General features: G+C 35.1%; 2 protein-coding genes and 1 non-coding gene across 4 annotated transcripts; 2 read left to right on the top strand and 1 right to left on the bottom strand.

The window, feature by feature from the left end:
- Positions 1-4771: 4771 nt before the first annotated feature.
- LOC130730907 (uncharacterized) lies at positions 4772-8383 on the top strand. The gene is made up of 4 exons (XM_057583047.1): positions 4772-4946; positions 5371-6720; positions 6823-7789; positions 7959-8383. Exons 2-4 carry the CDS (start codon positions 5371-5373, stop codon positions 8213-8215), a joined length of 2574 nt encoding a protein of 857 aa, XP_057439030.1. The 5' UTR covers positions 4772-4946; the 3' UTR covers positions 8216-8383.
- A 1274-nt stretch (positions 8384-9657) lies between these two features.
- TRNAT-AGU (transfer RNA threonine (anticodon AGU)) lies at positions 9658-9731 on the top strand. The gene has a single exon. It is a non-coding gene; the product is annotated as a tRNA-Thr (tRNA).
- Positions 9732-10319: 588 nt separating this feature from the next.
- Positions 10320-14094, bottom strand: LOC130730908 (exonuclease DPD1, chloroplastic/mitochondrial). 2 transcript variants are annotated; one of them, XM_057583049.1, is made up of 4 exons: positions 13891-14094; positions 12258-12884; positions 10971-11191; positions 10320-10659 (listed from the first exon to the last, which is right to left on the bottom strand). In XM_057583049.1, exons 2-4 carry the CDS (start codon positions 12824-12826, stop codon positions 10451-10453), a joined length of 999 nt encoding a protein of 332 aa, XP_057439032.1. In that variant the 5' UTR covers positions 12827-12884; positions 13891-14094; the 3' UTR covers positions 10320-10450. The 2 variants fall into 2 exon arrangements, with proteins under 2 accessions (XP_057439032.1, XP_057439031.1); XM_057583048.1 differs by having other exon boundaries at positions 10320-10683.
- Between the last annotated feature and the right edge of the window lie 714 nt (positions 14095-14808).

A 14808-nucleotide genomic window follows, 5' to 3' on the forward strand; every position in this document is an offset into this window, starting at 1 on the left:
TGCATCGCACGGGTAAAATCCTAGTGTCTACAACATCTATGTTTTCTATTGATACACATTATTTTAGGTACCACACTTAAATCTAGCTTAAGGTATCACAACAAGCAAAACTTTCAAATATTGTTGTTAGTATTTCCAATGGACAATAGCAATAAATAAGAATAAAGGACAAACCTCATATCATCAATTATTTTTTCAAGCTTTTTTTTAAACGGCCGAAAGTACAATTTCAAAATATATAAAAAAGAAATAAAATGTTTGTAATAATTTTGTGGGCTAGAAGGAAATGAACATTAATCATAGCTGGTGTGCAAGGTTTGTGCATGCACCTCTATGAGTATCACCAAACTTGGAGTCTTGGACCATAATTGCTTGATGCCTTGACTAGTTTAGCTTATTAATTTTGCTTGTAAAGGCTAGGACATGTATTATCAATGTTAGGCTTTAAATAACTTTGAAATTGTAGACCAAATCTAACGTAAAAGTATTCCTCTAGATACATGCATGATTAATAGCACCATTTCACAAATTAAATGAACCCAAAATTAATACTGAGAATTTTATGTTCTAATGGATCATATCTGGACCCCCGGGACTCACATTTTCCCTTAACAAATTATAGATTTTTTAAAGCTTGGTCTAATTGTATGCTTATCAAATTGACATGTCTAAATGAAATATGTGTAGGGGACCGTGTTCTTTCTGCACTCTCCTTTTTATAGAATTTGATTTATTTTTTTATATTTGGAAGCAATGGCGTTCATCTTAAAGCCACAACTTTTCTGCATGAAAATTGAAAAAGCATCAAAAGCACATGAATACTTGCATCTACTTATGATTTTGCTCACTATACTAAGGCCCCGTTTGAAAAAACAGCTTAATTAAGCGCTTATGGTCATAAGCGCTTATGATATAAGCGCTTATTCATAAACTATTTTCAAAAAATTTATTGAAATAAATTAAAAATAAGCTGTATATAAGCATAAGCTGTTTTTCATAACTATCCTGAGTAGCTTATGAAAATAAGCTGAAAATAGCTTATGGCAGACCATAAGCTGTTAGCATAAGCTCTCCCAAACACTGGCATAAGAGCTTATGCTGTCAGATAAGCTCAAATAAGCTCTTCCAAACTGGGCCTAAGAAGATACAGATACAAGCAGGGGCGTATCTAGGTGGGGGGCAGGCAGGGGCCATCGCCCCCCCCAAGAATTTTGAAATGTTTATCGACTATAGATATTTTTATATAGAAGATGTTATAACATTTTGTGACTCATCAAGTTAAAGTTCCTGACATGAAAGCTCCTTATTTTATGGGTAATGATCTTCATAAGAAACAAGATGGAGATATATGGAACATCATTACATGATATATGTATTTTATTTTGCAATTGATTTGCAACTATATAAATTAAATATAAGATTTAATGTAGAGGTTGTGGAACTTCTCATATTTAGTTCAGCTTTAGATCCTAAGGAAAATTTTGAATCATTTGGCAATGAGAAAATTTGTAAGTTTGTTAAGAAGTTTTATGCAGATGATTATTCCGAGCTAGAAAAGAGAATTTGTCGTTCCAACTAAGACATTATCATTCAGATGTTTACCGAGATCCTAATTTAGGAAATATTTTCATTTTATCCGAGTTTTACCAGAAGTTAGTTGAAACTGAAAAAACAACAATATTTCCACTTATTGTTAGATTGTTACGTCTTGTTTTGACATTCTCTCTTTCAACAGCATCTACAGAGCAATCTTTTAATGCAATGAAAGTTGATAAGACTTCGGCTTGGCAACAAAATTGAAGATGATCTTCTCAGAAATTTATTAGTTGTATAGATCGAGAGAGAAATTGCTGAAATATAAAACAACTAAATAATCTTTTATAATTTAAAGTTTATACAATATTCAATGAAGATTTTTTTAGTCTTATATTTTGCCTCCCCAACAAGAAAATCCTGGATACGCCCCTGGATACAACAACAATTATTTTAACACTTACTTTTCAACTCTTTCTTATTGACATGTTGGAATTCATATGAGTCTCACTAAATTGAAAGTGAGACTCATATTTTTAGTGAATCTCACTTAAATTTCAACTCGTAGAAAGAGTTGAAAAGAAAATGATAAAGTAAGTGTTTTTTCGTACTTCTAATACAGCTATTAAAGAATTATCGCTGAAGCATCAGGACACAGGAGTCTCTAATAGCAGCAAGCCCTGCTAACCTAAACTATGTGATTGCTGTAAAATGTTGTATGCACAATGTATCACAATTTACTATCCGTTTCAGAGTAGAACTTGAGCTTATTTTTTCTTGTCTAAGTCACTATTGGCTACAATAGTATGGGCTTATTTTGGCTCTTATTGGCCCAATTCCTAATAATGGATACTGCCAATGACGACCCGTGGATATGGTGGAGATTGAAAAAGGGCATTTTTGTTAAAATGCTCTATATTTGACTCGATACAAATTTATATACTGTATATACCTGTGAGAAAATTAAAAACTTTCATGAAGGAAAATATCTCTTGACCAAAAAAAATATGGAAGAAAAATATCTCATTTGTATTTATTGATATATATATATATAATATAAAATATTAACACAAAATTCAATTTTTACTGTTATGGCGACATCCTCTGAACCTCCGGATCTAGATGAAGGTTTTGCTTTGCATGAAAACAGTTCCATATAATCAGTGTTGTTTTTTGGTAAATATACAATCAGTGTTGTTAAAAGTTAGAAACATTTTCCATGGTTAACTGAATAGACTATGATGAAGGCACCCCCAATGATCACATACTACCCCTCCACCAGTAGCAACTTTGGTTTATTGGATAAAAAGCTTTGTTCAAATTCACTCTAACCAATACTTGAATATAAAAGGGATGGAGGGGGTACCATTTCAAGACAACAACCGCCTGCATGTTTGGAAATAGTGCTAAAAAGTGGATCGCCTTATAAAGAAAGAAAGAAACGGGATTAAGTAATATGTTGGTCTAGTGAAGTGAAATGTAAGTAAATTTTGATAACATAAGTTCGAATCCAAAAAAATTATTTACTGTGAGAAACTGTCACATTTTTTTAAATGGGTATACACCTGCAAATGACCTAAAAAATTATGTTGGCCTATATATGTTCTAAACTTTTTAAATAGTCCCAGCCGTGTTATAACTAAATAAGTTTATAAAAATATATAATCATTATATTTATTAATCTAACTTTTTTTTGAATGTATTAATTTAACTTAATCTAGCATGAGTTTGATGTAAGTTAGATCATAAACTCCTATGAGGAACCTAATTTGTTTTCATCCAAATTAGGACGTGTGATTTATATGGGTGAGCCATATGTATTACTAGTGTTATTGCCACTAGGAAACTAATAAATTATGCCTATAAAATAAACACAAACATATTATTACTTAGGCACAAAAATGACAATGGTTTTTATACATTATAAAGATGAGACTATAAGTTTAATTTTTGGGAAAAATATTTGTTGGGGAGTATGCAACAGCTTCCCAAACGAGTGGCGACATCCGTCAAAACCCCAAAAAGAAAAGAATGACAATGGTTTTTAGACTTATTATGTACCCTAAAAAAATATCCACTTGAATAATATAAGGATGCATTAGATAAATAGAAGGTTGAGAATTGGTAAAAGCTCATACGTTAGGTTTGTGAAATATCAAACTTTGTAATGACTTGTTGAGTTTATGTACCAAAAGCGTCTCAATTCTTCCTCCGCTATGTACTATTGTACTCGCAGTGGTTAGAATCGCCATTGGGTTGTGTCTTCTTTAATGTTGATGTAGCCTTTAGTATTTTTTGGTTAGAAGAGGAAAGATGATGTAGCCACTAGCCACAAAATAGACATGAGAGAGTTGATTCCCGAAAATAATAAATATTGGAAGTGCAAGTTTTATATTGGTGTTAGGGAAGGAGATTTTTGTTTGTGTTGAAATTAATGCCTTAAGATATGACATGGTTTCGACTTATTATGAGACATGAATTTTAGGAAAGATGTGTGTGAAACGAATTGTTTAAATAATGTCAATTCTTTAGCAAATGATACTTCCAAGTTCCACATTTGTGCTACAAACCTTATTGAGATTCACGATATCTTGACTCCGCAGGTGGGAAGTTTGCGTTAGTCATAATCATAAAGAAGCCTGCACTGGCTACCTTGCTGAAATTGGATCGACTTTGTAGTGTGACATCACTATTTTGAACACACATTTGGAGAAAGTTCTATCCTTCTTAACAAAGGATGTTTTAGCATGTAGTTCTTTCGTTTATTTTTCCATTAAAAAAAAACTAAATCCCTAATTTTTTTTTTGGTTACATGAGGAATTGAAAAACAGAAACAAAGCTACTCTAGTTCATCTTGCAACAACAAGAGAATCAAGTTAGAGGGTGGGAGGTGCCAAGTACGACACGGCGAGCCATCCCTCACAGTCTGACGAGCCAACAAATTCGCTGCAGTGTTTCTACCTCGAGGAATCTGAACCATGAGCGCATTCCAGTACCACCGTAGCAGCGCGCGAACCCTCTCAATGACTAAATCCCTAATTTGACACAAGTTTAAACCCCATAAAAATCATTTGTTAGGATTTAAAAGAGACTTAAAAGGAATTAATAATACTACGTTCAAAACAAATTAGAAATTACTAATTTGGAGCGTGACCTACACGCGCAGGTCAGGTCGCATGGATGGGACGCCGGTTGAACGTTCTCTTCTCGCTAAATTGTTAAATGTATTTTCTCTCTCTCTCTCTCTCTTTCTTCCATTTCTTCGTTTCTGTCAATGTGAAGGAAACGAAACCAAACGATAAGAAAGCGTATAAATATATCAAAACCCAAGGAATAAACGTTTTCTGGAATTTCCAAACCCCAATTCCTCTTCTTCTTCCTTTCTTCCTCCAAACCTCTCCCAGCCCAGTCAGGTAATTCACGCAATCTCTTCTCATCTTTCAATTCAATTGATTTTTCTCTTTCTGTTTGGTTCTGCTTTTGATTCACTTTAAATTCATGGAAAATTCACATATTTTCATTAATCTCTTACGATTTTCCGTTTTCGTTTTGCTTCGCTGGCATAATCCCTTATAATTAATTGTGGGATCTCGCTGATTGATTAGTTTTTTTTGTATGTGTATTATGCTAATTGCTGAATCAGATCTTTACTCTTATTAGGTGCCAATGATTTTATTTTATTACTTATTAGTTTATTACTGCATTTCAGTTCAGAATTTATATTAAAGGTTGAAACTTGGATGTCGATAGAATGATGTGATTTGATTCATGTTTATGCCTTTGAAAGGGTTTCTGATAAAATTGGCGTTTTGACTCTGTGTTTGTGTGTGGGAACAGATGGCAAAAGGAAAGGGTAGTGGCAGACACTTTATTAGGAGAAAGGTTCGGTCGAAGGAAGATGGTTCCGATGATTCCGATGAGGATTATGTGGTTTCGGATGATGGTGGGGGTGTGTCTGATTGTCCGGAGGATGATTGTTTTTCGTTAGATGAATGTGCATCCGAGGAGGGTTTTGATGGTTTTATAGATTTGGGGGATGAAGAGGAGGAGGAGGAGGAGGTGAAGGGAATTCGAGCGGGGAGGAGATTCAAGAGATCGAAGCCTAAAAATGGCATGTGTGATCAGCGGAAAGGTGCGAGTAAAACCCCGCGAAAGAGGGCAAGGATTACTTACGAAGAACAAAAAGAACAAGAGGGAGAAGGAGTTGAAGATGAAGATGAGGATTTCAATTATGAAGAACAAAAAGAACAAGAGGGAGAAGGAGTTAAAGATGAAGATGAAGATGAGGATTTCAATTATGATGATGAGGATAAAGATGAAGATGAGGATTTCAATTACGATGATGATGAGGATGAAGATGATGAAGAATTTACACCAGAGGAAGAAGATTACTCGGATGAGGAAGAAGAAACAAGGGAAAGGAAGAAGAAAAATGGTAGCATGAAAGCGGTCAAGAAGGTTTTGCGGAGAAGGGTTTCGGTGACCTCTAACCGAGGTCGAAAAAGGAGGAGATCTAGAGTTTCGAAGAATCCCTTGAGAAAGAAAAGACGAAAGAATGGAAAATCAAGGGGTAAAGTACAAGATAATGATCTAGATGGTTTGATAGATAGTGGCCCAGCCAAGGGGATAAATGGTAGGAAAAAACGGGGCCGGGAAAGGAGAAGGTTGCTTATTGATGATTCCAATTCAGATTCACATTGTGTGTCGGTATCATCTGATTATGAGTTTACTATATCTGAAGAAGAAAGAGAACAGGTGAGAGAAGCCAAGAAATTGTGTTCAAATTTAAGAAGAAACTTGAGAAGTGCTTCCCTTCTAATGGAAAATGAAGAGGTTGGAGTATATGAAGATCTAAATCAGCAACCGAAGCCTCCAGGCCGGAAGGGTAAGGAAAAGTCTGAGGAACCTCAAGGAAGAAAGGGTAAAGAAAAGGTGGGCGATTCAAAAAGTGAAGTGGGAAAGCAGGTGTGTGGAATTTGCCTGTCTGAAGAAAATAAAAGAAGAGTGAGGGGAGTACTAGATTGTTGCACTCACTATTTTTGCTTTACTTGCATTATGGAGTGGTCAAAGGTGGAAACTCGGTGCCCTTTGTGTAAGCAGAGATTCAAAACAATCAATAAACCTACACGATCAACAGCAGGGCTTGATTTGAGAGAAGTGGTCATACAAGTGCCCGAACGTGATCAGGTATATAAATTTTTCTTCTTGCAGGTTCTAATTTTAGCTTATTGTTGTGCACTTTCCTCAATCAGTTGATCCTGGTAAAAAATTATTTAATTTCACATACAGGTTTATCAGCCCTCTGAAGAAGAACTCAGGAGCTATATTGATCCATATGAGACTGTACTTTGTTCAGAGTGCCATCAAGGTGGCGATGATGGCCTCATGTTACTCTGTGATATCTGTGATTCCCCTGCACACACATATTGTGTTGGTTTGGGGCGGGAAGTGCCTGAAGGTAATTGGTACTGTGATGGTTGTAGACCTGTTGCTTTGGCATCTTTAAACTCTCAAATCCAAGAACGCGTGGCTGATTCAAGGGTGTCAACCCAAAACCCATCTGTTAGATCATCACCTGTTCTTCATTCTCAAGAAAGTATAGACCTCAACTTGACTTCTTCACCGGGTCCATCTTTTAGTCAAGGGTTCAGGCATTTTTCATCTTCTAGGTTTTCTGGCAGAAGCGCCGAAGGAGCTTCTCCAGCATCTGGAGGAGGAACTCTATCAGAGAGACGCTGGATACACCGTCAAATTCATCAGCTACTTTCAACAGATAGAATGACTTCTACAACTGGCCGAACTAATAGTATTTCAGCTCTGAGTTCAACCAGTAACCTGCAAAACACTCAAATTGATCAAAGCAGGGAACCCACCACTCAACATACAAGGACACAGGATGTGGGAACATCATATCACACATTAGTTGAGGAGAGATTACGCAATGATATTTCTCCATTAATGCAGAATGGAGATCCCTTCTCCACAATAGTAAGCAATTCAAGAAGGCCAATTATTGAGGATTCAACTATGCTCTCCAACAGGCCTGTAAATGGGGTTCTATGGCCTGGACTGTTGGGAACTCCCACCTTATCAGATCATCAACCAATCCATCAGTTCAGCAGCAGACCAAACAGTGCCATTGAAAGTAGTTTGTCCCCTGCTATCAAAGAAGAAAGTAACTTTCACATTGTAAAGGAGCAGGTGCGGGCGATGGTTAAAAGCCATCTGCAGAGCTTATCTCGAGATATTGATTTAGGTAAGTGTAATTTTTTCAGTCACCCTTGTGTAAGTGTGTGTTAATCCTCTATCAATCAAACAGGGGAAATGTTTTCATCATGATTTCTTATTACAGGGAATTTGTATCATGGTTTCCATTCATTTACATTTTGATCATCTCATGGAAATCTTTTATGTATTGATTTCAGGCCATAGTACTTTCAAGGACATTGCTAGGAGTTCTACCCATACCCTACTGGCAGCTTGTGGTCTAGAGCACAGGAAGAGTGAGGTTTGCACTGTGGCCCCACCACCTGTCTGTCACCACATGGAACAAATAGCTGGTGAACAAACTAGTCTGATTAAAGATTGCTGCTCCTCTTGCTTTGATCGTTTTGTAGTAGATGTGGTGAAAAAGATTCTGGACACAACAATGTCTTCACAGTGGTTAAGATTAGGACTTTAGGCATATTATTCTCTGACAATGGGATCCATAGTTTCACCTTTTTGTTAGCAGTTAGGACAAGAATAGCTTATTTACTTTTTTATACATACATGAATACGATTGACTGACGTTTAGCAGAAAGGCTGCTTGTGTTTTTATTCTAAACTTCAATTTGTTGACTTTGGCACACACCTGTGGAAGATGATCAAACGTTTTTTGATACATCAGAAAAGAAGATGATCAAACGTTAAGATACTGATATTGAAACTAATGTATACATTTATTTTATAAAATCTCACAGTTAAGCAACAAATGGTTTCTTCAGTAAATGCGCATTTACTTTACCTTATAAAGTGACTATTTCACATGAGGAATCAAATCGTCCTAAAATCCCTCTCTTCCTTTAACCAGCACTGGCATGACCAACATTTTACCGAGGTTTATCTGAAGTTGAGGTATCCTGTCTTTGCCAATGGAAATGACAAAATGTTGGAAAGACTAATAATGCAAATATAAGTTGTTGCAATGGGAAAGGAACTTTATCTATTCCATTCAAGCTTTATGGTCTGAAATTTTTTTTGAACTCTTTATGGTCTGAAATTAAATGAACTGAAAAGTTGAGTTCACATAGAACATAAATTAAATCCAATTTTGCCACATCTTGTTGATCACATGGTCATGGACAAGTTCACTAGACATACTATACGATGTTGCAGACATTGCATTGCATATGCGAAAGTTCGCCACTCAGCCACCACAGATGGATTTCCTTCACAAAATGTCATCAAGTATGGTGGACAGCAACATCCCTTGAACAAATTCACATATTTTTGCCTTTTCTTCCTTATCCTCCACTGACAAGGTAGATGTCTCCACATTTCTGAACAAAAACAATTGACATGCGTTAAACCGTAAGATATAAGGAGAAAGTTGAAAATGGATGTTTGATGTATCGCTATCAACATGAAATTTATGTAAATAAAAAAATCAAACATATACCACTTGAATCAACCACGTGGCTCCTATGAAACAAATGAATCACTTTAGGAGAGTTAAAGTAAAGCCTCATTTGGAAGAGCTTGAGTCTATCATATAGTAGAATCGCTTATGCAATTGTTTGAAAAAGCATATGTAAATATTATTGTAGTTACATACCCGCTTTTTACATATTCTAATTATTTTTCTTTATTAAATAAGAACTCCTAAAAATATTTATGACACATTTCATGATAGGAGTACTATTTTTCTTTTGAAATAAATTATGTTCAAAACAAATATTATTCAAATTATTGGCTTGGAAGCTTTGAGCTTAGCAAGTTTTCTGGGTATCACTGTGTGGCAAGTACAAACAATAATATAAACTGCTGGAAGTAATGAACTTTCAACTTTAAAGCACTGTAAAAAAGAGTGAACTTTTAAGTACAATATTATATATTCCTTTAAATCGACAATTGTCTCAACGTGCTTTCATAGCTCAGTTGGTTAGAGCACCCGTTTAGTAAGCGGGAGGTCTTGAGTTCAACTCTCAATGAAAGCATTTCTCATTCTCTTTTTTTATTGATACTTTTCATAACATTCTTCAGGCAAGAAATGTGTTAAAGTCGATAACTTCTTACAATATATACTTTTTAAGTGAATTTCATACTTGATTGAACTTACAATTCTAGTACTATATTGCTAGTAATTCCAAGTTCTGATTAAATTTAATCTATTTAACCATCAAATTGCATGATATAACTCAATATAATACATTTTTTTTATCTAAATTAAATATTTGCATGTTTGTAGTTTCATCATTGATATTAACTTCATTTCAAAAAAAAAATCATTGATATTACTTCATATTACCATATAGCATATACTAACGATTTGGGTCCTGAAGTAAAAAAAAAAAGTATTTAGGTCCCTTCCAAATTTAAAATCGACCTAGTTTCTAAACATACAAAAAGTAATATATATCCATACAAAAATTAATAAAGATTTTTCTCTTTATTTTTTTTGAAAAGATAAGATTTTTCTCTAATTTTATATAATATAACTAATAAGTCATAAGCCAACCCTCTCCTTTTCCTTCCAATCCAAGGCTCCAGATACACATAGGTATCCCCGTGCAAAAGCTTCAAAATTTTGAGCATGGTAATGAGATTTCATTAAAGAATAATAGGTTAACAATTACAAGTAACTTCAGAAGTACATTTTTTGTTACAAATAATTTATGTTTGTCACAACATGAATGCAAAAAACACTGTCAGAAAACTAGTCTGAATTCTTCTTCTTCTTGGTAATATCTGATTCTTGGAATGATTTTTCGACAAGGTCAGATAGGGTCAGTTTCAGATCAAAAGTCAACCTGGAAAAGATTACAGACAATGCGTCCACATCCACCATGGCTCTGTGAGCTGCTCCATTTAGTTTAACATTGTAGTGCTCACAGAGGGCAGCAAGGTTTGCTGGAGGTTTTTTCTCTGGGACACCGTAAAAAGTTAAGGCTTTCATACAAAAAAAAAAACAGCAAGGACTTGTTAGCGCGTGTGCGTGATGTTAAGAGAAGGAAAAAAAAAACTTAGATCAAGTTCTTTGTTATTTGTATTCGCCGCTCAAATAATGACACGTGGATTTTTATTTTCTGATAAAAAATGACTCTGTTATGAATCGGTGATTGAATTTAAAAAAGTTATCCACAAGTCAGTTATGGTTGAAGAACTCGATGAAATATATATAAAGAACTTTATGTAAGTTTTGTCCTTAAGAGAGACAGAGAGAAAGATAGTAATACCTTCAGACTCCGCCTTCAACTTCATCATTAGTTCACGACCTAAAGGAAGGGTGTCCAAAAATAGCCAATTACTAGGAATCTTGACAGAAGAACGACCTAACTCATTGATGAAGAAGGGTACATCAAAGCTGCGAGCATTATGAGCAACCCACAATACATATCCCCCAGGTTTCTCACGGCTTCGAACATAGTGCAACAAGATTGGAATAAGGTCCTCCATCCTATAGAAAATCCATGAGAGCACAAAAACATGACCTTTGCATAATTAATTAATAGTTTCAGTAGACTCAATCATCAATGTACATAAACAAATCAATTGAAAATCAAATGGGAAACATGATAGTTACTGGAAACATGTGATAAAGAAGAAACATATAGAATCTGATTCTTCCTGATTCTTTCCAAAGTTAAATGCACTCGAAAAAACATTTAGTAACTGATTTCAACCCATAGTACAAGGTTGGTAAAGTCCTCGTCAACACCTTCGGTGTTTGTCTTGTCAGTTTAAACTTTGCACAACCGTGGTCTTTAGTCAACTATTAAAGGGCTACTAACCCCCATATATAGAACCGAACAACCAGTTATCCACTTGAGGAAAATTCTACCCATAACCACCCAAAAACACTCCGAAGAAAGGCATTTTCAATAAATGAATGTGAGAAGATATTATATATGCTGTTTCTCTTGTATACAGTCTTGGGTAGCATTAGGCACACAAACAGAACACAACAAAACACAAATCCTTTCTGGTTCCAAGTTCCAACCCTTTAGGTAGAACTGAAATGTACCACTTTTCCTACCTTATGTTATGTGCTACTTTTAATATGCACAAAACATAGAAAAGAACCTTGTTCTAATGTCTACCAAACACACTAAAACAATTGAAAAATGAAGAGCTCAATGTTTCATAAATCCCCTAGTAAACTAGTGATTGTGGTCACAATTGATCATATCTAAGGAAACATGGTGGTCAAAACGAAAACAAAAGTACCAGGCAACCCCTAAACCCTCCCATGTTTACAATCTCCCAGTGTTCTTCCCATGTTTACAATCTTTTTGGGATATTTTCCAGGGTATCCCCACATCTTTTTGATGTGAGACTATTCGGAGTACCAGGCAACCCCTAAACACTCCAATATTTAAACTTTTTTTAACATTGGCTTATCAAATAAAATTCCACACATAAGATGAGGTTATGCTATAGAGACACAGAGGAATACTATATTTTGCAAAGGCGAGCATAACTCAAGGACCAAAATATGCAAGAGCCAGAGAGATATAGGTTACCTTGGAACGTCAGGGCTGTTCACCATCTGATTAGTAATGCCGTGAACATCTGAATTAGGAACATAGCGTTGAGGATTTACAAGAGTTTGGAAGGTGCTATTTTCACCACCCTGAAGGTCTCTAAGTGCAATCTCAATGATCCTATGATTCTTAGCGCCGAACCCGGTGGTCTCAATATCAAAAGCAATAACAGTGACTAGGCTAGACAAGTTCTTTTTCTGAGCAATCTCTTTAACGTCACAGTACTGAATATCCTGGAATTCACCTAGCTGTGTTTTATTTACACTTACTGTGGAACTTGTCAAAGTAGTTTCACTTAAAATTTCATGCTTGGTACTTCTTGATTTGGTGCCCCCCTTGCCTTCTGTGTTTGTAGTTATAGGTCTTCGAGTCCACTTCTTTCTGTGCCCTTCCTGAAGCCCATTGATTCTAGAACTAAGCAGCCTGATGCTAGAATTATTTTGAGGGTTACTGAAGCTGGGGAAGGTTTCACCCCAATAATTAGCTAAGCTATGTATTCTGCATCTAGGTAGTTGCAATAACGAAAAAATCATCGATCCAGTCTTCATCTGAATTCAATAACAACAACTACAAGAATCCTTTATTAAATTAGCAAACAGCTACAACCTGAAATGAAGGTGAAATAAAGAAAAATGTGATAAACGAAAAAAAAAAAAATATCCTTAACAGGCATGAAGTATCATATACAGGTAGGATCTTCTAATGCTAAATCCAGCATAACAGAAAGCCATGAATATATAACTGGTAATCACAACTTACAAATTGATGAAGAATAAAGAAAGATATCAAACAAAAAAGAAAATTTTCTTACCAAGAATGACAACTAGACCCCTTACAAGCATGAAATATATCATTTATTGAAGCAGAACAAAGAATGGCAGAAACCCTATTGAGTAAGAAACCACATCTATGCTGAATTACAATACAATATGGCTTTTTCCATATAGAGCCAGCAAAAAAAACCCTCTGAAAAGTAGAAGCAATATATATATTTCCCCCAGCCTAAAAGAAATGCACACAACTTCAAGGGGAGAAATTCTGCAGGTTTATCATTGACATCACAAAATTCATTGAACAAGAACAATCACAGCCCTGCCTTTAAAAATCAGCATCAATTTGTAAAACAATATGCAGAGCAGTGGCAACAATAAGGTAACACTCATGATTTTTTATGTCACATAATTGAAATGGATGCAATAATGGTTAACTCTACAACAAACACTGAACAGAAAGCTTACATTTTAACAAAATTTAACCCATATTATGCAAACAAATCAACCAATCTAAAAGGGATTCATGAGATGTAAATAGTACACTAATCACATTCCATGAACCAGCTTTTCACAATCTTCAACTTGCACACACACAAACAAACACTGTTTTTCCAATGAAATCCCAACCTCAAAGTATCCTAATCCTAAGCGAGCAAACAAAAAGGTCAACACAACACATTTGCGGGATTTTGTTACATCATTTATCCAAACAACATATGGGCATGACGGCATGGAACAAAATGCGACCTGTTTCAATCAAATTATAACTGGGTTTTCCCGGAAATGTATGAAAACAATACAGGAAGAAAAGATTGAAACAGAGAAGAATGAGAAGTTACCTGAAGGAGGATGTGAATGAAACTGAGAAGAAAAGCATTTGGACGATAATGGGTAGTTATAGAATGACAGAGAGAAGAAGTTGGGACAGAACATTGGGAGCGTGCTCCGTTCAACAACGTAAGTTGCGGATCGCCCCTTTTTTCACTTCAACTGCACTCAACTTCTCTTCCCTTCATCTTGCACGTTCACCCAATCTAACAAAATGTGTGTTGGAAATAGTGATTTTGATTTATGAGGTATTCAATATTTGATTAATTTGAAAACTAAACATTCACTTATTTTGATATTTTCTAAATTTTGAGGATGTAACATTTTTTTATAGGCTTGAGGATGAATTAGATTCATTGTTCATGATTTATCTCTATCATTCTTATATAAAATCACATTTTTCAAAATACACATTTCATAAATTATAGTATATATTCCTTCTAAATCCAATGATGTCATAGTTCAAATTTAGCTTCATGCCAATAAGGTCTTGCACAACTTGTTGATAGTTGAGCTCTTTAAGAATTTAGCCTCATATCAAATCCATGGACGACCTATAGGAAGACCTTGAGGAAACTAAAAGCAAAAAAAAAAACATAAGCCTTCTAAATCTAATAATGTTTTTTCATAATTCAAATTAGATTCATAAGAGATATGAGTCATTGGTCCTGTTTTTCAAGGATGGTTAGGCTAGGGCTTTTATTTCCTTTATCTTTTCAATTTTACCATCTCTTTTTGCGACTGTGAGCCATGCTCTATTACTCATTTAAAATGAGAGAATTTAATTTAATGTAATGTGTTACTGCTTTGCGTTCATATTCCCTCGTGGCTTCAAAGATGTCTCTTCATTCTCATACCTAGAAATTCACAATTTTCAGTGGCGTCCTTACAAAGGAGTTTACAAACTCAACTTTGATGCCTTTGTTTCA

Source organism: Lotus japonicus, chromosome 1 (genome assembly GCF_012489685.1).
Source record: "Lotus japonicus ecotype B-129 chromosome 1, LjGifu_v1.2".
NCBI lineage: Eukaryota > Viridiplantae > Streptophyta > Magnoliopsida > Fabales > Fabaceae > Lotus > Lotus japonicus.